Consider the following 22017-nt stretch of genomic DNA (forward strand, 5'->3'; position numbering starts at 1 on the left):
GCTGTCTATTTTGTTCACTGCTATACCGCTATACTTAGAACAGTGCTTGAAATATAGACCGTATTCAGAAAATACTAACTGAATTAATGTATGGACATTTGTTCTGACTGCAAACTAATTTGAGATACAACAGGAAACAGGCTCCTTCCTACTGCCTGTATCCCTAGCTCTGGAAAACACTGCTCTAATAGGACCACCCTTTCTTTACTCCACAGAGAAATAACAACTGTTTTCTGATTAGTACCGGAATCGTATGTGTCTTTATGTCATGTGTCAAGGGAAATAATGTCCAGACACAGAAAAGCAAAAATGTTACATGGCCAAAGGCATACCTGTAAAGTATTCAAAACAATCCTGCTGAAACACCTCATATAATATACCTAGCAGCTGCCACATTTGAGGGGAAATGCCATGGCAGGTTAAACTGTAGGCCAGTGAAAGAATTTCTTCATAGAATTCTAGAAGGAAGAAAATCTCTAGTTAGAATGCTAGGAAACAGCAAAAATTAAAACACAAAGACCACAGAGGGGAGGATTGAGACTATCTACCTGCATACATTCCTCTGCACCTAACATACTTGAGCACCCCTTTCTCAGCATTCCCATATTTGCCACCTTCCATCTGCCCCCTACCCAACAGGACAAGGCAAAGATTTGCTTTTACTACATTTCCCTAGAATACTGGAAATACATATTTTCTTGATACTGTGTACTAAAATATAGTTATACTTCTAAAGCTATATTAGAAATGGGTACAAGAAGGAATTGTTGTATATCTCTTGTGCACAGTACTGTTAACTTACAAATAATTAATGTTCTTTGGAAAGCTTAATTAAGCTAGGCTACAATATCTTCCGGTCTCACATATTTTTACAAACTATGTTCTGGACCGTATTTTGTCAATTTACAAATCACGTAATACTTGTGCAGTATTTTAAAATTTATCTCAAGTCAGTGATACCCACTATAAAGTAGAAGAGTCCAAAGAGAATATTCTTGTATTTGCATATATATTTCTTATTGCTCTCAGTCAAAAGTACATCATATCTAAACATACAATCAGAAAATACAAATCTCAATACAAAATTTTTCAAATAATTCCCACCATGTCCATCACTGAGCAAAAGTCTTTTAAGTTCAAAGATTTTTTCCCTCTTATTTATTTTAATTTTTAATGTTTATTTATTTTTGAGAAAGAGAGGCACAGCATGAGCAGAGAGAGAGGGAGACACAGATCCAAAGCAGGCTCCAGGCTCTGAGCTGTCAGCACAGAGCCCGACGTGGGGCTTGAATTCAGGAGCTGTGAGATTATGACCTGAGCCAAAGTAGGATGCTCAACCCACTGAGCCACACAGGTGTCCCTCCTATTTAAAAGGAACTAATATTCACTCTGGAAGCTTGGAGGTTTTTTCTGTAATATAATTTTTTTAATGTTTATTTTTGAGAGAGAGAGAGAGAGAGAGAGAGATGGGGACAGAGGATCCAAAGCAGACTCCATGCTGACAGTAGCGAACCCAGTGGGCCCGAAACCACGAACCTAACACTGAGATCATAACCTAAGCAGAAGTCGGACGTTCAACCAACTGAGCCAGCCAGGTGACCCTGTAGCATTATTTAAAACAATATATATGGGAAGCCTGGGTGGCTCAGTTAAGAGTCCAACTTCAGCTCAGGTCGTGATTTCAAGGTTTGTGAGTTCAAGCCCTGCCTTAGGCTCTCCTCACCTGCTTCAGATCCTCTATCTTTCTCTGCCCCTCCCCCACTCATTCCCGTTCTCTCTCTCTCAAAAAATAAACATTAAAAACAAAGAAACAATATATTCAAAAGCTGATAAGACAGATAGTTGCCTTACCAAGAACAAAATAAAATGTAAATTACAGATATTGGGAAAGAACTTGTTATGTAAGACAATCACTTGAAAAACAGCATTATCTGAATATGAAACATCTGAAAGTTCTGTTCATCATTACCCCACACCTTGGAGAAAAGGAGAGCAAATGCCTCTTCCTAACTTTATAAAGGCTCAAGACAGAAAAGGAGCCCAATATTTCCTTGCACACACTCAGCACGTGTGCACAACCCGATACTCAGATGCTGAAGACCAGGACTCTGAAACTTGACAGAGAAACTAGAAGGCACAAAGCTGTTGCAGATTAATTTTTGCGGCTGTGCTGGAGGCTGAACTGTGGTGGGCAGCAATCTAGAACCCAGTGTGGACAAAGACAGCACTGACTTTCTCAGCAGACCACTTCTATGGCACAATCATGCTGGCTCCAGCCAATTCCAGCCTTCCCACGGATTCAGTGAGCTATCAAACATCCTTCCACTACATTCCATTTATGCTTGAATTCGCCAAAAGTTATTTCAATCATTCTCAATCAAGAAGACTCTTAGGGTGGGATGATTATACTAACTTTCACTTCCTGCATAAGATAAAGCAGATAAAGCAGTAATAGCTAAACCTGGCTTCTAATAATAAATGAAATCTTATAAGTAAATTAGCAATGAAAACAGGCAATGGAGAAAAGGAAAGTAAGACAATGGAAAGAGACTGGACCATGGACACAAACAAAGTCAGGCTGCTGTGGTGGGGGTCCCAGAAAAACAGATTCGGCCCATGACATCTTACAGAACTTTTTTTTTTTTTTTAATCTAAGATCCTGCATGGCCAAATATTGGTTCAAAAAGGGTCATTAACATTACATCACAACTAAAGACACAAGAAAAGACCACCTGTCACCTTAAAGCTAGGAATGAGATACTAGACAGGCAACTGGAGCCATGGCTTTCTCATCTGTTCACTACACCCAAAAATAGGCCCCCTTCCTTAACATCCTGACATTTCGTTTGCTCAAATCAAATAGCTGGTATAGACAGATGAAAAAGTTAGTATAAACTATTTCTCTTTATCTTACTTCACAGTGTCACTCCTCCAGATCGCTTTATTTTAAATGGAGAATTTTTGGTTACAATCTCTTCCATGAATAAAGACATAAATGAATATGTTCTTTTTTTGCTTATCAGAATCTCTAGGGTTATGGTCCAGAAATCTTCATTTGAACTAGCTCCTTGGTGATTCTTATGCATACCAAAGTTTGAGAACTACAGCTTTATAGCAATGATTTCAAAAGTAAGGGGTATGTACCCTAGGCAGTGTACTGAAATGGGAAATAATATATATAGATATAGATATATGTATATAATATATACATAGTATAAAATGTGTGTGTATATATGTATATAATGTGTATTAGAACATTTTATATAGACATTTAATCCCATCCTTCTACATTTCTGTTTTTATATATGTAAATGTGGTTTTGTAACATATATATTGCCTATAATTTGTATTCAAATATCATTCACATATATTAGAAATGCATGCTCAATTTTCTATCAATGGTGTGAGTGAGAAAAATTTTAGAGACAATTGCTCTTAAGCAGTAACACGCTTTTCTTTCAGCTTTCTGTCTGCACACTATGCAGGCTGCAACACTCTCCAGGGCACAGGACTGGGGGCTGCCACCTGCAAAGTGCTTGGATACTGGAAAAACAGCCTCTTCTACAAATTCCCATCTATTGTAACATCCTGATTCTATTAGTTACTGGTTCTATTCAGAAGTTGGGCTCTATAATAGATAACGGAACAATAATTATTTCATACTTCTGAAAAGACATAGATCTATCATTTCACATTTTTCAATTCCAAGACTAGGAATTCTTAATTGGATGTATTAAATTTTTCTCTAAATGAAAATACAGATATATAATACTCGAAAGTATATCCAAAAAACAGAAGAAAATGAAAGCTTCTCTCCTTCAAAATTGTCCATACTGTTGAATCTGAAGGGCTAAAAATGCACTTTAAGTTTACCAAGTTAAAAAATATCAATTAACTTTTTTACTCTACCTTTGAACTTACCAATTACATGTTTCTGTAAAACGAGATCAATGATACGCAGACAGATGTTCTCTAACTGCTGAGTAACCTAAAGACAAATTTAAACATTTAGTTTAAAATCCATCGTGATAACTGGGGTGCCTGGGTGGCTCAGCTGGTTGACCATCCGACTTCCGGTCAGGTCATGATCTCACAGTTTTTGAGTTCGAGCCCCACATCAAGCTCACTGCTGTCGGCACACAGCCCGCTTAGGATCCTCTGCCCCCTGTCTTTGTCCCTCCCCAACTTGTGCTCTCTCAAAAATAAATAAACATTAAAATAAATAAAAATAAAATAAAAGATAAAATAAAATCCACCATGGTAACTCTTACTCTATAAATACTAACCCAGTAAAAACATCAACAAAACTTTTTTGGAGGGATAAGTTGACAATTCTAAATTTCAAGTGAAAAAAATAACCAAGAAATTCTGAAAAGCAGACGAATGATGGAAGTGAGAGTTAAATCCATAATAAAATTATAAATTAAATTAGTTCCTAACCTCATATTTTACAATAAAGTAAGTTCCTAGTGAATGAAAGATTTCAACGTGAAAACTTAGGCCATAGAAATACGAGAAGAAATGAAAAGAAGTTGTGTATAATCCTGAAGATGGAAAATGGCTCAAAGGCCAAAAATCAGAAACAAATATATTGAGCCATTTGATTTCAAAAATTAAAAATATCTGCATAGTGTAGGGAAAAGTCAAAGATGAATGAAAAATTGAGGGAAATATTTTCAAATGGTACCACAAATATCAAATTGGCTCCCGTGAAATCAAGTCAAGAGGAAAAAAAGGCAAAGGTCATAAAAAAGAAATACAAACAGACTTTAAGCTTATAACAAGATATTAACTCTCATACATGAGAAGGGTACAAATTCTAAGCCCAAGATTACCATTTTTCACCTAACAAACTGGCAATGATCAAAAAGTATTAGCTGGGAAGAGAGGCACTGCTGTACATTGATTTGGGGAGTGTAATGTGGCCAAGTTAGCAATTATCTCTCAAGATCCTTTGACCCAGCAAGTCCACTTCAAGGAATCTGTCCTCCAGACATATTATTACCTGTGCAAATGACATGTAACAGGCCATTCACTGCAGCAATGTTTGTGATTAGTAACAACCAAAGGTCTGTTTAGGAAGGGACAGTTAAATGATATTCATTAATGAGGGACTGGTTGAATAAACTGACACATAAAGAAAGATTATGCAACTACTAAAAATACTAACTTTAGTGGCTAATAATTATGGAAGGATCACCAAGACATAATTCAAAAATGGCAGATAAAAACTGTATACTATCATTTTCATAAAAGAAAAAAATACACACTCATTTTTTTTTTACTTAGATGTTATAAGAGAAAATATCTCTGGAAGTGTACAAAAACCTAGGAGAGGAACTACCTCCTCCACAGAGGAGAATGACATCTGGGGAGCTGAGTGAGAAGGTGAAATTTCACTGAATACCTTTTCATGTCTTTTGAATTTTTCAACACAGGTTGTACTAAATATTTTTTAAATAAGCAAAAATTAAACTCCATCATGGGTTACATTGTCCATCTAAGTATCCTATTTCAACTTTTGAGCATATTCTTTGAATATTCAGCTTTAAAGTACTGTGTTAAAGTTCAAATGATCCAAAATCTCCAGTTTGAAAATTTGTCAATATATTTAAATCATTAAAGAAAAATGCATATACGTAAACATCTGGTTTAGATTTCTAATTTTGTTCTGCATATATTCAGTGTGCATGTATTCATACACATGTGATTTTTCCTTTTAAGGAAAGATTTTTCTCAAAGTTTGCTTTTAATAAGCCAAAGTTCAAAATCCCAAGACAGGCAGTCAGGAGACCAAGATTCTACTCCTTGTTTTGCCTCTAATTATCTATGACCTTCGTAAAGCCACTCACTGAAGGCTTCACATTTTTTTCATAGGTAAGGAAGCTGGATTGGATTAGTGCTTCTCAATTTTAAACCATGCCTCCTTTGATAATCACAGTAAGTTCACATGCTCCTTTATCTGAAATGCAAAATTAATATCAAGAGTAAAAATATTAAAACAAAAAGGTAAAGTACTGTTTTGTTTTCAAACTAATCCTGCTGCTCATTTTACTACTGCCCATCTTCGACACACACATATGTTAGAAAACTGGATTAGGAGATTTCTAAGGTCTCCAAATTTAAAAATACAAGTTCTGCATATAAGGCAAAAGAATTATCCTTCAGTATGCTTGTTGTAATTTGGAACATCTCACTGTTCCTGAATGGCCCATACAGTTTTAACAAGAATACAAAAATAAAATAATGAATATGGGAATAAAAATTCACATTAAGCCTTTTTAGGTGAAGGAGGCCTGCCCAAGAGAAGAATATCGAACTGTTTTTAAGAATCCAGTAATTTTCCACTGGTGTGTGATAAACACAGGATAAATCAACAGCCACGGGGTTTAACAATGCTATTTAAAGAACCACCACCTGCTTCCTAAGTCCCACTGTATGAAACAGGAGCTGCCGCCATTGCTGAGCAAGTCAGCCTGAGCTCACAGAAGGAACCAACTCAAATCTGAAAGGTGATGTAATACTTGGGGAGGAGGGTGGCAGGTTTCAGGTGGAGATAAATGGATATATTATCAGAATAATCTGACTGCAAACCCAAAACTCTATGGCCATGAGCAAGACTCCTGATACTACATAAACTTGTTTTCCACTTCTGGAAAAGGACACTACCATTTACCAGCTCCAGTGATCTCATGGTGACACTAGTAAAATCCTATCAGTGAACAGAGGGGAAAGCACCTAATAACTATCTGCACAAATTCTTCTCCCAATATGGTTCTGGAATTCAGTTTAAGAAAGATGATGTTTTAAGTTCTTCTTCCCTTCCATTCTCATGTTTGTTACATTTGAATTTTGTTCCACTACTTAATATCTGCCACTGTGATTGAATGGCTATCACTCTCTACAAGAAGGACTAGACTGTGGGTTCCAAAAGGCAGAGTTCGGGGCGCCTGGGTGGCTCAGTCGGTTAAGCGGCCGACTTCAGCTCAGGTCACGATCTCGCGGTCCGTGAGTTCGAGCCCCGCGTCGGGCTCTGTGCTGACAGCTCAGAGCCTGGAGGCTGTTTCGGGTTCTGTGTCTCCCTCTCTCTCTGCCCCTCCCCTGTTCATGCTCTGTCTCTCTCTGTCTCAAAAATAAATAAACGTTAAAAAAAAAATTTTTTTTCAAAAGGCAGAGTTCATGTCTTATTCAATTTGATATTCCCCAAAAATCTAGCCTGGAACACAGATGTGATGAACTAAACTCAGTTTAATAATACAGAAATGTCCTATATACCTTACAACAACATGTAATATTTCCCCCCTCAATCATTTTAATATGGCCTTTGAAAATTTGAAGGTAATTTTTAAAATCTAACAACATATATAATAGCAATTTTAACGTTGATTTATTTTGAGAGAGAGAGATAGAGAGCAGAGAAGGCACAGAGAGAGAGGGGGAGACAGAGAATCCCAAGCAGGCTCTGCAGCTGTCAGCACAGTTGACATGGGGCTCGAACTCATGAACCATGGATCATGACCTGAGCCAAAACCAAGAGTCAGACACTTAATCAACTGAGCCACCCAGATGCCCCTAAATAGCAACTTTAAAGTCATGCCCATTGATCATATAAATTTCAGTTAATGGTACTATAATGACATAATAAAACACAAATTCCACCTCTTTATGATCTTCTACAACTGTCAAGATAGTATCAATAGTATGTAAAATTCCCATTGCCATTACTGTTTTGTCTTCGATTTCTTCATATTCATCACTTTGAAGGACTTTGCCAAATATCTCAGCCTATGAACATAACGTAAACATATTCAACAATTAGTAATGTTACACCTACCCCTCGTTGTTGTTGTAAGTTAATAAAAGGGCAGTGGTACTCATCTAGACGTCAGCATTGCTCAAACATAAGTTACACACTTTACCAAGTAAATCAATGATAGACTATCATGTTTTAAGTACAGTCAATTTTTCCTTATCTAGTCACTAGAGTGGAATATACATTAGTTATAACAATTAGCTATTATTTAACATCTGGTTGTCATTAAACAAATAAACCCAAAGTCTAAGAAAACTGAAATCTAGCAATAGTCAAGTGAAAAATTTGATAGAAGGTAGAAGACAAAGTTAAGAAATCACCTAGAAAATGAAACAAAAAAGACAGATAGACATGGAAGATGAGAAAAAAAGGTAAGAAAATTAAAGACTCGGTCCTGATCCAATATTCCTTATCAGAACTATAGAATAGAAAAAAAAAAAATGGTAGGGAGAAATTAATCAAATAAGTAATGCAAAAATTGCCTAAAACTGAAGGAAATGAGTTTCCAGATTCAAAACCCACAAAATGAAAATTTAAAAAGCTCACAAATTACATCATTGTAAAATCTCAGAATATTACAGATGAAATGATCCCAATGTTATTAGATTTAAGTCTAATTAAATATAGAAATTAACAACTGTCAGAATTACTAGAGCAAACATTTTTATATTAACATTTCAATTACATATAAAACTGAACTCCAAATTTTGGAATTCAATTTACTTAGATCAGTCAAGGCTTTTATTTTTATTATTCAAGGCTGAATTTATTTTCAAACTAACATAAAACTTTGCCCATTCTTACCAAATGTTGGGTCATATCAACAGCAATTGAAGCTACTTCTTGACTATATTCACATATCATCTTCTGGATAACATTAGTAACATCATCATTTTCTGTCTCTCTAACAATGTGCAACAGCTCCTGCATGATAGGCCTTACGTGTGGCTTCATATATTCCTTAGCTAATGCAATAAAACAAACAAAATGAGTAAAAAAATTAGGTATTCAAAATTGGTGATAGGAATTAACTTGGTCACAAGGTTAAGTGACACAGGGTAATAGGCTCTTGACAGATACTTGCTTTATGGTATAAGATACAAAGCTGTACCAGGGCACCTGGGTGGTTCAGTCAGTTAAGCGTCTGACTCTTAGTTTCGGCTCAGGTCATGATCTCACAGTTTGTGAGTTCAAGTCCCGCATCAGGCTCTGCACTGAAGCACAGAGCCTGCTTGGGATTCTTTGTCTCCCTCTCTCTCTGTCCCTCCCCACAGCACATTCTCTGTTTCTCTCAAAATAAAAAAAATTTTTTAAAAGCTATACCAAAATAATCTTCACTAACACATCCACTTCCCCTTAATTAAAGGTAATCAATCCTACAGAGGAAAGAACGGTCCTGCCCAAAATGCCAAGACCCTTCATTGAGAAATTCTAATTATACAAACGTTCTATCATCAGGATGACTTACAGAACATGTATATATCAAGATATAAGTATAAAAAATCATGTACATAAAAACTATGCTGAATACTTCCTCCCACATGTCCTTGTACAATATTCAGTCTTCCCACTGAAACACTGTTGAACAGAAGTAAATTAGATTCACGTACTTCATAAAACTGAATTTACTTCCCAAGGTTTACTTGAACTTTGAACAGAATATTCTTCTGAACAAACAAACGAGTTATCTGTGTTATCACTCACCAGAAATTCCACTTGCTACTTTCCGAACTAGTAGAATCAGAGTCCTAGAGCTGAAAGGTCTCTTGAGGCCATTTAGTTCAATCCCCTGAATTTAAATATATGGAAAGCTAACCCTTGACAGATGTTATGCCTCTACACAGGCTTACACAGCAACCTAGTAGCACAATCAAAATTAGACACCAGGTCTCCTGATTCCCAGCCTACCCCAGCGGCCAATAACTATCAACTTATTTCCTAATCCAAAATTTTTCTGGAGACCAGTCAATAGGAACTCCTGAAAAGGGCAAGGATAAACTGCTATAAAATTCTGAGGGAACAAAAGCTCAGAAATCTAAACCTTGCACCTGAAGACTCAGAGAAATCATCCTTATTAGGATAAGAAAGGATTTCAAAAAATAAAATAACATAAACCCTTTAAAAGGTATTTTTGGCTTTACCTTGTGTCTGGTTAGAAATTAATGACTGAAGAGCAAGGGCAGCTTCAACTTTGACAGGCATCTCCTTATCTTCAATCAGGCTCTTCTTTGCCAGTTCGACTGCATTTCTCAGATTGAGCTCATTATGAAACTTCAAAGAACTAAACGCATGAAGTACCCAACAGGACTATAAGAAGAAATTAAGTAGGAAACTGTTAGGATTGTGGCATTCTATAATAAAGTCATGCACATAAGAACTTCTTAGTAAAATATCATTAACTCTACCAAGTACTGTTTGTTTTTGGAGGGTAGCATATTACCCATAGTTTTTAACTTCTGGACTTCCCACTCTTTTTATTTAAAAAGGCAGTTGTTACTTCTAAATTATCTATATGCAATTTTTCACAGGGAAAAGAAAATGGGCCTAACTGAAGCATCTCTGAAAAAAGAAATCCTGTTTATGCTTAATAAATATTATGAGTCATAACTAATGTGTTATTTATATGTAAGAGCTACTACAAACCAACGTTTAACTTTCATTTGCTGGCCTTCCCAGCAAACAAATGAAATATTATTTTCCCTTACTCATGTAAGGACTTAGCAAACTTTTTTGCTCATATAAGGTATGAAGAATTTTAAATCTTATATAGATTACCAAACTTTAAACTATTAGACCACAGAATCATATTATTACTTTAATTCTCCATGTACATAAGACACAATTAACGGTAATTTGTTTTACTGCTAAAAGACTTTTAGCAAGAGAATTACAATTCACACAGCCTGTCAAAGGTTACAGCCTACCTATAAAAACACTTGTATGCCCTCCATACCTCTAATCTACATGTGCCCAAATACTTCTCCAGGGAATGTTGCCATCTGTTTATAAAAAGGCTTTAGTGTGTAAGACATTGTTAACGTATGTTCTTTATAGCAAGACATTTTTTGTGTTGATGTAATTATAAAGATAAACACTAGGCTCTCGAATTAAAGTTCTATTTTTATTTCTCCATAAAAGATATTGATTCCAGAAGTCATATACACTTAGAACACAAATAAGTTTATGTGAATTATTATCTTCTCCATTTTTCTAAGGCATATCGACCTAATATACTATCTGTACTAATTAAGGTTTTAGCCAAACTAGAATTTCAGGTTGTTTTGGACACTGAAAATTAATCAGTTTACAAATTTACATTGTACTATTGCTATAACATTATCCCTCTCACTCCATGTTTTATGAATGCAGCAAGTGGGGCTAGAGTGAAAATCTAAAGCAGCTGGAATTAAAATCCATAAATCCTTTATTTATTAGTTTGTTCTGTATTCAGCTTATGTGACCATAAGGGTCAGTCTGACTGACTTCATTTTGTTCCGATACATGGTAAAAGGTCAATTTATCCAAAAACATTTAGTTCAAAAAATATCTTACAAATGAGCATTTTTTAAAGTTTATTTTTCTTAAAAAAAAAAAAAGAAAAGTTTATTTTTCTTAATAATCCCTATACCCATCGTGAAGCTCGATCTCACAACCCCAAGATCAAGAATCATATGCTCCTTTAACTAAGCCAGCCAGGTGCCCCACAAATGAACATTTTAAGAAACACAATGGAAATATGGAAAACTTACTCTAGCTCGAAGATATCCCAGGTTAGACAATAATAGTGGAAATACATGATTCTGTAGCAACAACTCCATTTGGTCCTTGAATAAACTCTTCTGTTAGGAGATAGATATGAAGTTTTAACTTATCAATGCCTTTTTCATATATAAAAATCACAACCAAATAAAGTGTTTATTATGACTTATGCTTAGTATACTTCTATGTGTAATTTTATAAAATTATTTGACCTACATATTGTATGTTTTAAAACAAGAAATAGTACCTTACAAAATAATTTGATACTGATTGACTTTTGCAGCAATAACACTAAAGTCATATTGCATCCTTTTTTAATTTAGCAACAGTTTCATGCTGAAAAACTGACAAAGTAAAATTTTTGTTTTAATCAAAGAAACGGGTGACAGAGAAAAGGATGTTTACAGTCAAATCAATTATGCAGAAGCAGTCACAAGTTTTAAATTATTCATAACTGTCATATCCTCTCATTTGCCTATGCTCAAGTAAATTATATTTTGAGTAGTTGAACCTTCAATAAAATATCAGCAAGGGAACCAATCACATGCAGGGCTCCATCTTTCTTCCTAGGGTCAAAGTTCGGGTCTGTCAGGATTTGATAACAGAATGCCATCATTTTTGGTAACACCTACAGAAACAGAAGAATCTGTTTTAGTCTACGTGAGCTTCCACTGCCCAACTGCTATAGTATTAAATAGGATGTACAAATTTTCAAAACTAAAGCCATCTTACTGTGTTTTATCAAGCAATTATAATTAAGAAAACAACCCTTTTCCCTTACTAGGACAGAAAATATTCCTAAAGTGATAGGTTATAATGAATAATATAATTTGTCAAATACTAGGGGTATAACAGAGTGTCAAATCCACACAGTGCACCTCTCAATCTTGGATTTAAAAAGAATTACTGCATACCTCTTTTCTTTTCTTTGCAGCAGTATATAAGAGAGTCTGGGCTGCTGTGGTGGGAGAAGCATAATCTTCAAAAATATCTAAGATTTTAAAAGGTTAAACCACATTAGTAAAAATACAATTGCTTATTATAGATTTTAAACCTGACTGACCACTATTCCAAAACAAAAAAATAAAACAGTCCACATATGACACTGGTTTATAGCATAAAAAAGTTAAAGGTATACCGGTGCTCCCATGCACAATTATTTATCAAACTCTGTAGGCTGTCCTTTTAAACAAGCATATTAAAGAGAATAATACATGGCTGGCATATCTGTTTCACAGGAAAAGTGCTTTCTATCAAAAAACAACAACAATTTATTTAGTGCTTACTATGTGCCAGCACTGTTCTAGGCTCTGGGGACACAAAGATCAAACAGGGCCCTCACAGAGCTCACATGGTGGAAAAAAAAGAAACCAATTATACACATATACACACATACACACATAATAAGTCAGGCTCAGAACAAATATACAACAGGATAAGGAGAAAGAGAATGATGGAGTATGGAGAGTGAGGGAAATGGGGTGTCAGGGAAACCATCTTTAATTCTGTTAGGGCAACACTTAAGCAGAAATTGAATGAATAAGGGAGAAAACTCTACATGGAATTCTAAAGAGAAGGCTCTCCAAGCCAAGGAACCACAAATGTAAAAGCCTTGATGGACTGCTAGGCCAGCGCTCAGCTCTGTCAACAGGTAGATTTAGCAGGTATTCAATGGGCATTTATTGAATACACACCTATTTTTTTTTTTTAATTTTTTTTTTTAAACGTTTATTTATTTTTGAGACAGAGAGAGACAGAGCATGAACGGGGGAGGGGCAGAGAGAGAGGGAGACACAGAATAGGAAACAGGCTCCAGGCTCCGAGCCATCAGCCCAGAGCCTGACGCGGGGCTCGAACTCACGGACCGCGAGATCGTGACCTGGCTGAAGTCGGACGCTTAACCGACTGCGCCACCCAGGCGCCCCGAATACACACCTATTTAAAACACACTGTTTAATGTCAAGAAAAATTTCACAAATTTCAGAATAGGTAGTTATAGATAAAAATCTGAAAACTTGGAAAGTATCTTATATGCCCATATTTCAATATATAAAAAAAAAAAAAATCTAAGTCTTTGCCAAAATATAAAATACAAATGTAATAATACTAATAACTATCACTTATTGAGTGCCAGGCACTATACTAATGAGATTACCTACTGTACCAGGCACTTACTTCTTTGGTAGGCACTATGCTAAGATTTTACAACCATCTAACATTCTACTCTAAGCAGTTAAATAAGTTAATAAACTATTATCCTGCTTAATCTTCCCAACACTATTAGCATTGCTGATTTTATAGCTGAAAACACTGCATCTCAGAGAGGGTAAGTAACTTGCCCACAGTCACACAATAAGTGGCCAAGTGGGGCACCTGGGTGGCTCAGTCGGTTAAGCGTCTGACTTTGGCTCAGGTCATGATCTCACAGCTCATGAGTTCCAGCCTGGCATCCGGCTCTGTGCTGACAGCTCGGAGCCTGGCACCTGCTTCAGATTCTGTGTCTCCCTCTCTCTCTGCCCCTCCCCTGCTCATGCTCTGTCTCCTTCTCTCAAAAATAAATAAACATTAAAAAAAATTTTTAATAAAATTTAGAAATAAGTGACCAAGCCAGCGTCACACCCATAATGTCGTAACATCAGGAACCTGTGAGCTCTCATAGTTTTTACCAAATCTAAAAACATTATTAGTATCAGTCAATGCATTTAGGTAAGAATAATTTGTTCATGTAAATAACTATAAATGACAAAAATGTAAAAAGAAAATTACACGATTCTATAATTATTCTTTCCTATAGTTATCCAAAAGTAAAATATATGTATCCAAAATATATGCATCCAATATATCCAAAAGTAAAAAAATAGTAGGCACTATGTTCTAGTACACAAAAGATTATTTTTCAAAAAATACTTCAGTTAGTCTTGAATTGTCCATATTATTTTAATCAATAAAATGTAAATTCTATCAATCAACACTCACAGCTCTTAAGTATTATATTTCTAAAAACTGAGATACTATCTCATTCAACATGAAAAGTGAAATAATGATAGCTTCCTGAACACTAAGCAAATACTCTGCACATTAGAAAAACACACAGGTATTAAAGAAAAACTAAACACTAAAAGAATATCTTGAAGAAGACAGAAGAAAGATAGGCTAATCACTCTTTTCCAGAAAACAAAAGCGTTAGGAAGGAGAAATAAATCATGCATATGTGAAATGACTTTCAAAAGGAAATGGTAGAATGGAGGGATAAAGCAGATGGTAAATACTGTTTCTCATTCATTTTCTTTTCCCATACTTTGTCTCCAAGACAAGAGGCATTCCCTCACTCAATAGACCAAACAATACTAAGTACAAAGCACTGTAAAAATAATATAACCCAATAATTTAGCATCTATACCAGCAGACTGAACTGAAGTAGCCAGAGACACCTGGCCCAACAAGGGAAAAGCACCATGTTGTCACTATCTTCATCATGACTTGGGCAGGGCTAATTTTATCAATTATTTATTTCAACATTTACTGAAGGTAGACTAGAGCCAAATACTAGTAGAGGAATGGAGAGGTGTAGGAGGGATGGAGAATGCAACATAAAGCAAATAAACAAGATAAAGTCCCTGCCCTCAAATGGCTCTAAGCTGCAGGAGAAACAGGTATTCAAACAACATTTTGCTATGTTAAGTGACAGTATTCCATGAAGCGACTCATTTAAACCAGGGTAAAAGGGAATGAACTCAGGCAACCTACACAACTCAATAACTGCCAGAAAGATCCAAGCAAAAAGAACCTCCAGAGAACGGGACCACACAGTGGTAATCTCACTCTCTTCTGGAATACTTAGCCACTAAGATAAAGAAGCATACTAAATTGGAATGCTCCTAAAATATGCAGAAATCCAAACGATCCAGACTAAGAACAACCCAACCTACAAATGGGTATTCCCAAAGGTAGAGATAGGGATGGTCCCTCCAGATCAGCATCAAAACAGAAAACGTTGTAGCTGGCTCCATGACTGCTTCGGCACCCCTAAGAGGGGTGAACAAAACAGCTTTCCATCTTCTACACTCAAAGGCCTCAAGTCCACTGGCTCAAGAGAACATCAAACTCTTCAGAGTTTCTCATGTAAAACAGAACTTTGGGAATTTAATACAGCAATAAAATCTGCTTAAAAATATAAATTAAGTTATATTACTCTACATATCAAGGGACTAATGTAATGAGGAATAAAATCATCTCGATTACCAAATTTCATTCTTATATATTCATATGGATCTTCTTGCCACAGTTCTTCATCCTCATCTTTATAACACATCACAGAAAAAATCACATCTTCAGAGATATTCTAAGAAGAGAAAAAACAAAACAACAAATGGCTATAGGCTATTCAAATTTGGGGAATATTAATAATGTATTTACTGATAGCCTTTCTGATGTTCGTTTTCCAAACTGTTAATCTTTGTGTTCAGCCTGTGTTGGCTGAGGGGAAAGCAGGAAAGCAAGAGCCTGCGGGTGTGGGGCAGACAGAATTAAACTTAAGATTGTTTTTAAACAACTGATTAAAATATAAAGAGATGAATGGAAATGCTATTCTTGGAAGCAAAAGCAGGGATAATAAAGTTTTACTAACAGATCAATATTAAACACACCTTAATTCTTTAAGGAAGAGAGATAATTATCAAGCCAAGATTATATTTATTATTGTATTTCTTATTGTGAACATTCTTACATTTCCATTTTGGTCCTAAATGTCAACGTGCCAGCAATATTAAAATTTCTTTTCCTCTTCCACTTTCAAAAACCTAATTTCCTACTCTAGAAATGCAGGTTTCAGTCAGAAAAAAAATCACATCTGCTGCTAATGCTCTACTAAGCCCATTTAACAATTATACATGTAGAAATAGGATCATCTCTTCTCACTTATTCCAAATTAAATTCTGGGAGAAAAAAATTCAACCAAGAGACTGGACTTTTCTTATTCCTATACAATGGCTATGTAAAAATAAGGCCAAAGGCATCAAGTAAAGAAAAAAAATCCATTCTTACTTTATAAGAACATAGCATATAAAATGAAATCAGTACCATTATTAACTGCAAAGAAATTATCACTATTTGATCAATAGGATTAGACAAATATTATTAAGAGGTCTACAGAAAACAAAAGATATTATATTTATAAAACCAGTAATAAGGTAATACTAAGCAAATTCCATCCTGGACACCAAAGGCAAAGTAAAGAAATGTGTTTTCCCTTTTAGGAACTATCATAGAGATTACAGAATTTAAGAATTCACAGTTTGAGAAAAAAAAAAAATTCAGTTCCTAACATCCCTGAATTACCTAAAATTATCTACATACATACAAGAATTTATTCATTAATGGCTCATAATTTTTGATTCTCATTTGTTTTTTAATGAGGCTGAATTCTATCTTTAAGTAAAAATTGATATAAAAACAGAAAACTATAACTTCTGCTACAGAACTTAAGCCAAAAAGAAAAATAAAAACCTCATTAGCTTCTATCTACAAAAGAAAATGATCATGCTTCAGGCTTCATCTACTGCAAAATAATACTACCTTAGTACAGCCCTGGTGACTCTTTTCAAAATGCTATTGCATACAATACCACATCTGATCCTAGTGACCTTTAGATGAGAGGGATAGAGGGGCGCCTGGGTGGCTCAGTCAGTTGAGCGTCTGACTTTGGCTCAGGTCATGATTTCATGGTTCGTGAGGTCGAGCCCCGCGATGGGCTCTGTGCTGACAGCTCAGAGCCTGGAGCCTGCTTCAGATTCTATGTCTCCCTCTCTCTCTCTCTCTCTGCCCCTCCTCCACTCATGCTGTCTCTCTTTCAAAAATAAATAAAAACATTAAAAAAAAGAAGATAAGAAGGATAGAAAAATACTAGCCAACTGAACAGAGGAGAAACTAAGGCCACATGAGACTCCAAGAAAGACCAAATGAATCCAGGTCTTACAACTCTATTAAACTTGAAAGCTTCACTCTTCTCAAATACTTAAATTTCCAAGCCCTTCCTATCAAATATAAGACTGCACACATTTGAAATTAATAGAAATAAAAATATGTTAAATATGACATACAGGATTAGTGTCTAGAAAACCTAACTTAACCAGAGAATAATTTTGGAGAGCTATTCCCTGACACTGACCTGTATGTGTGGCTTCATCTGCTTCCAGGTGACAGAATGAACAATCCCTTGATTGAGATAGTTGAATGCTTGCTGAAGAACACGGGGGGCTACATACTCTTTCTGTCTATATTGGTCTAAAATTTTTAGTAGTACCTACAGGTAAATGGGAAAGAAAGTATAGGAGAACATAAATAATTTTAAGGTTAAAGGGAGGGGCATTTTAGGCATGACATAAAACCCAGAATCCACAAAAATACAAATAAACTGATTTTTAGAGAAACTAATATTTTGTGAGAAAACATGTGGGCAGTTTTAATTAGATGGATCCAAGTTATACTGAACTGAAGGACGTCTCACTGGGATTTCCAGCCTTTTGTCCTACTTCTAACCTGTGGAACAACGCAGAACAAGTCACAAGTCTATGCTCTATTCCATGTAACTAAGCTCTTCAAATAAGTTAAGACTCCGGTTAAGAGAAATAATAACAGACTTCACAAAATGAACACTGAAAACATCTATACTGCAAGAGATACCATTAACAGATTTTAATTATTTGATAAAGCTGCATTTCAAATTGGAAGAGAAATAATAAGTTATCCAGAAAACAGTATCAGGACAACTGATTAGCCCCAAGAAACAAAAATAAATTGGCTCCCTAACTAAACTCCATCCCAAAATTAATTCCAGATGGGGAACTATTTCAACAACAAAAATGAAAGCATAGAATGCCTAGAAGAAAATATCGAAGAATTTTATTTTATAATCCCACACCACAGAAAGTCTTTGTAAATATAACACAAAACTGAAAAGTTTTTGTTTTTGTTTTTTTTAAATTGTTTCTAAGGAAGGAACCATGCCCAAAGTGGCTTATGACTATCCCAAGGACCTGCCCATCAGAGATAGCACTATGACAAAATCCAAATCTTCCAATTCCTGGTCCCAGAGCACTTCAGGATAGCAAGCTTAAACCTAAACTGCTAAATAAATAAAGAGAGTTCTCTCAAAACATGTACAGAATTGATGAACTCAGAACATAAATTCAGCTCAAGTTATGTAAAATTAGGTTTATAAGCATTGTAAGAAGTCCCACCATCGCCTAGATGCCCTTTCTGCAATGCAGGCCAAAAGGGGATGCTATGGAACATGGGTCTTCCTAGACAGTTTGGCTCACCCAAAGAAACAACAGCAAAGGAGACAACAGTTTTTAATAAGAAAGTAATTTTTAAATGCTAGGAATATATATCTTAAATAACCAACGTACAAATAGTTTATGACATAGATGCAATGCCATCAAATCTGAATGTGAATGTACATACAAAACATACACATGTTTACATGACACTGGAAAAACTCGGCCGAACACACTTCAAGAAGGCATCAACTTCAAGATGGTTAATGAGTTTAACTGCAGTGGAAATAATAGAAGACAGAACTGCCTGGCTTCCTGATTATCCTAGTTTCCATACTGAAAGGCTGAACAGATAATTTTATTCATTATTCACTAATATTCCCTACAGACTGTCTTGTGGGCCAACAAAATAATTTGTGAGAAAATTACAGCCATAGCTTTCCTGAATTGTTGCAAGGTACTTTTTAGAAATGATAATCTATAAAATGATAGTAGACAAAATGATCATCTATAAAAGGAAGTACTCCATCTATGATGACAGGTTTGAGGCAGTTAGCTTGATATCACTGACAATAAAGAAGACTAATATGCATAGATTTATAAAAATCTAGAAACACCCTCTATATCATTAAAGCCTTTTACTATGTCTGATTAATCTTTGCTTCCTCACTGTAGTCCTGAAACAGCCAGTGCTTGAATAGTTATTAAATTTTATTTGTTGAAATATAAACAAAAATGTGATTCAAATGGCAATACAGATCAACCAATCTTCATGCCCAAATGTCCTGTGTACGTTTTAAATATTAATATCAACTTGGATTATTTCTCAAGAACTTCTAATTTGCACTGTAGAGAATGGTTCCTCAACTTCCACAAAAATGTGTAAGTTCTCAACCAAAGATCTTAATTTCTGAGCTCAAGCTCTCTTGAAATGAATCAATTCATTACATAAATCTTCTGATATAAAAGTTTAGAACAAAGAGGGGAGATCAAACGAACAGAGAATAAGAAACCCATAAGAGGTCCAAGAGTTAATAGAAGAACCCAATCTAAGCACTGGTCACTGTGACATCAGTATCAATAAACTTAAAAGCTTTGAATCTAGCATCTAGGAGTTTGGAAGGACACTTCTTATGCAAGCTGCCCTAGGACGTTTGGTTCTAAAACTGACTGCACTATATTAGATTCCCAGATCTGCCATTTTATCCCCTATAAATATATAATGTGTTAATATGTTCATAATCTACTTTTAAATGAATAGAAATGACAACTATTTTCAGGAGTAACTGTCCTTCTATTTAAAAAGCATACGTTTATTACCTGCTGAATTCCCACTGCATAGGTTTTCAAAAAGAATTCAGAAAATTCAAAGTATTCTTTTGTGACATTTCCTGGGCTTCCATATCTTAAAACACAAAGAGAAAATGTTTAAATGCTGTAAAATTTTAAAACAAGAGCATGCTTAGTGGTTTAAATACCATCCCTTGGTGAAAGATCTATGCTATGTGGGCAGAAAACTAACACTTGCCCCTTTTCCACAAGCCCCAAGATGAAATCATAATAAGCTTGTACTTAGATTCTGGGCCATACTTAAAATTTCAGACAGAAGCTTCCACCTACTTAACCAAAAGTTCCTAAAGGGCAAATATTACAAATAAAAATATTAGATATGACTCTTTTTTCTTTTTCAAAAAATGCATCAATAATTAAATTTCACTAACTTTCTTATGGAACTAAGTAGCCATGCACCTTCTTGTACAATTCCTAGGTATTTCCAATGAACTAAAAAATGTCATGCCCATTCTTTTTTTTACAGAAGAACAGAAAGACCAGAGAAGACTGTCCACATCATTATAATCTCAAAGCCAATAATCACAGTCAGGCCTACCTTAAAACAAACAAAGGGTGACTTCTTTTTGCCCACTGTGGCTTTAAAGACTAACAGTGAGGGGCACCTGGGTGACTCAGTTGGTTAAGCATCTGACTTTGGCTCAGGTCATGATCTCATGGTTCTTGAGTTTCAGCCCTGAGTCGGGCTCTGTGCTGACAGCTTGGAGCCTGGAGCCTGCTTCAGATTCTGTATCCTGCCCTCTCTTTGCCCCTCCCCCTACTCGCTCGCTCACTCTCTCGCTCTCTCAAAAATAAAAAACAAGGCTTACAGTGATATACTGTGAAGCATCAAGGGACCTATCGAGCTTTATTATATTCAGTACTGAGGTATTGACCATAAGATCACAAATCTAGTAAACAGAATTACCGTTCAAAGAGACGAGCTACAATATGTAGTGCCCATTTCTTACACTTCCACCAGACTAGTTCTGGTCTATCATCCTCATCAATCTGCAGAGTCTCCTAAGGGGACAAAAACACCCAGATTAAATTCCTGCATGGTAAAGGGGTTTATGTAAATAACAAAAGCAAAATAAATCTTATTATAAATTAATATTATAGTGAGTTTAAGTTGCCATACAAATGCAAATTCTTACTTACGGATTGCTAGGTAGGAATTAAATAAGCAAAGCAAATTTCAACTAACTAATGCTATTGTTCACATTTATCTCCTACCTTCAAAAGGCCCAAATGAATGTAAAACAAAATACACAACACCATGTCCCTTGAGGAAACTCTGGGATGACAGAAAGGTTTTATATCTTGATCTGGGAAATAGTGATGCAGGGAAATGTTTGTCAAAATTCACTGATCTGTTACCTAAGTTTTGTATATTTTGTATATAAATTAAACCTCAATATAATCTGTCCCAAGATATGGATAAAAGAAAGAATATTGCATATTTGAAGACAAGCTTACATTTAAAAATGTGTAATTTATTTTGACTAGTTATTAGGTTGACTAGTGAAATACAGCATCACTGTTATTACAGATAAAAATGATACACTGTCAATGTTAAAAAAAAAAAAAAAGAACTAAAAGAAAAAAAAGGCGGGGGGGGGGGGGGGGGTGCCTGGGTGGCTCAGTTGGTTAAGCAGCTGACTTCGGCTCAGGTCATGATCTCAACAGTTCCTGGGTTCGAGCCCCGCATCCGGCTCTGTGCTGACAGCTCAGAGCCTGGAGGCTGCTTCAGATTCTGTGTCTCCCTCTCTCTCTGCCCCTCCCGAGCTCATGTTCACTCTCTGCCTCTCAAAAATAAATAAATGTTGGGGCGCCTGG

General features: G+C 35.6%; 1 protein-coding gene across 1 annotated transcript in view; it reads right to left on the reverse strand.

Annotated features, from left to right (window-relative positions):
* Nucleotides 1-22017, reverse strand: part of IPO8 (importin 8) — a 79056-nt gene that overhangs the window by 34493 nt on the left and 22546 nt on the right. Inside the window, exons 7-18 of the mRNA XM_049625227.1 lie at nucleotides 21107-21201; nucleotides 20170-20254; nucleotides 17739-17873; nucleotides 15815-15914; nucleotides 12487-12563; nucleotides 12084-12200; nucleotides 11563-11652; nucleotides 9955-10120; nucleotides 8618-8778; nucleotides 7660-7785; nucleotides 3922-3988; nucleotides 333-458 (exon numbers count right to left, since the gene is read on the reverse strand). Of these exons, the coding sequence (XP_049481184.1) occupies nucleotides 333-458; nucleotides 3922-3988; nucleotides 7660-7785; nucleotides 8618-8778; nucleotides 9955-10120; nucleotides 11563-11652; nucleotides 12084-12200; nucleotides 12487-12563; nucleotides 15815-15914; nucleotides 17739-17873; nucleotides 20170-20254; nucleotides 21107-21201 (1345 nt within the window). The remainder of the gene's footprint in view (nucleotides 1-332; nucleotides 459-3921; nucleotides 3989-7659; nucleotides 7786-8617; nucleotides 8779-9954; nucleotides 10121-11562; nucleotides 11653-12083; nucleotides 12201-12486; nucleotides 12564-15814; nucleotides 15915-17738; nucleotides 17874-20169; nucleotides 20255-21106; nucleotides 21202-22017) is intronic.

This window comes from Panthera uncia, chromosome B4 (assembly GCF_023721935.1).
Source record: "Panthera uncia isolate 11264 chromosome B4, Puncia_PCG_1.0, whole genome shotgun sequence".
Lineage (NCBI taxonomy): Eukaryota > Metazoa > Chordata > Mammalia > Carnivora > Felidae > Panthera > Panthera uncia.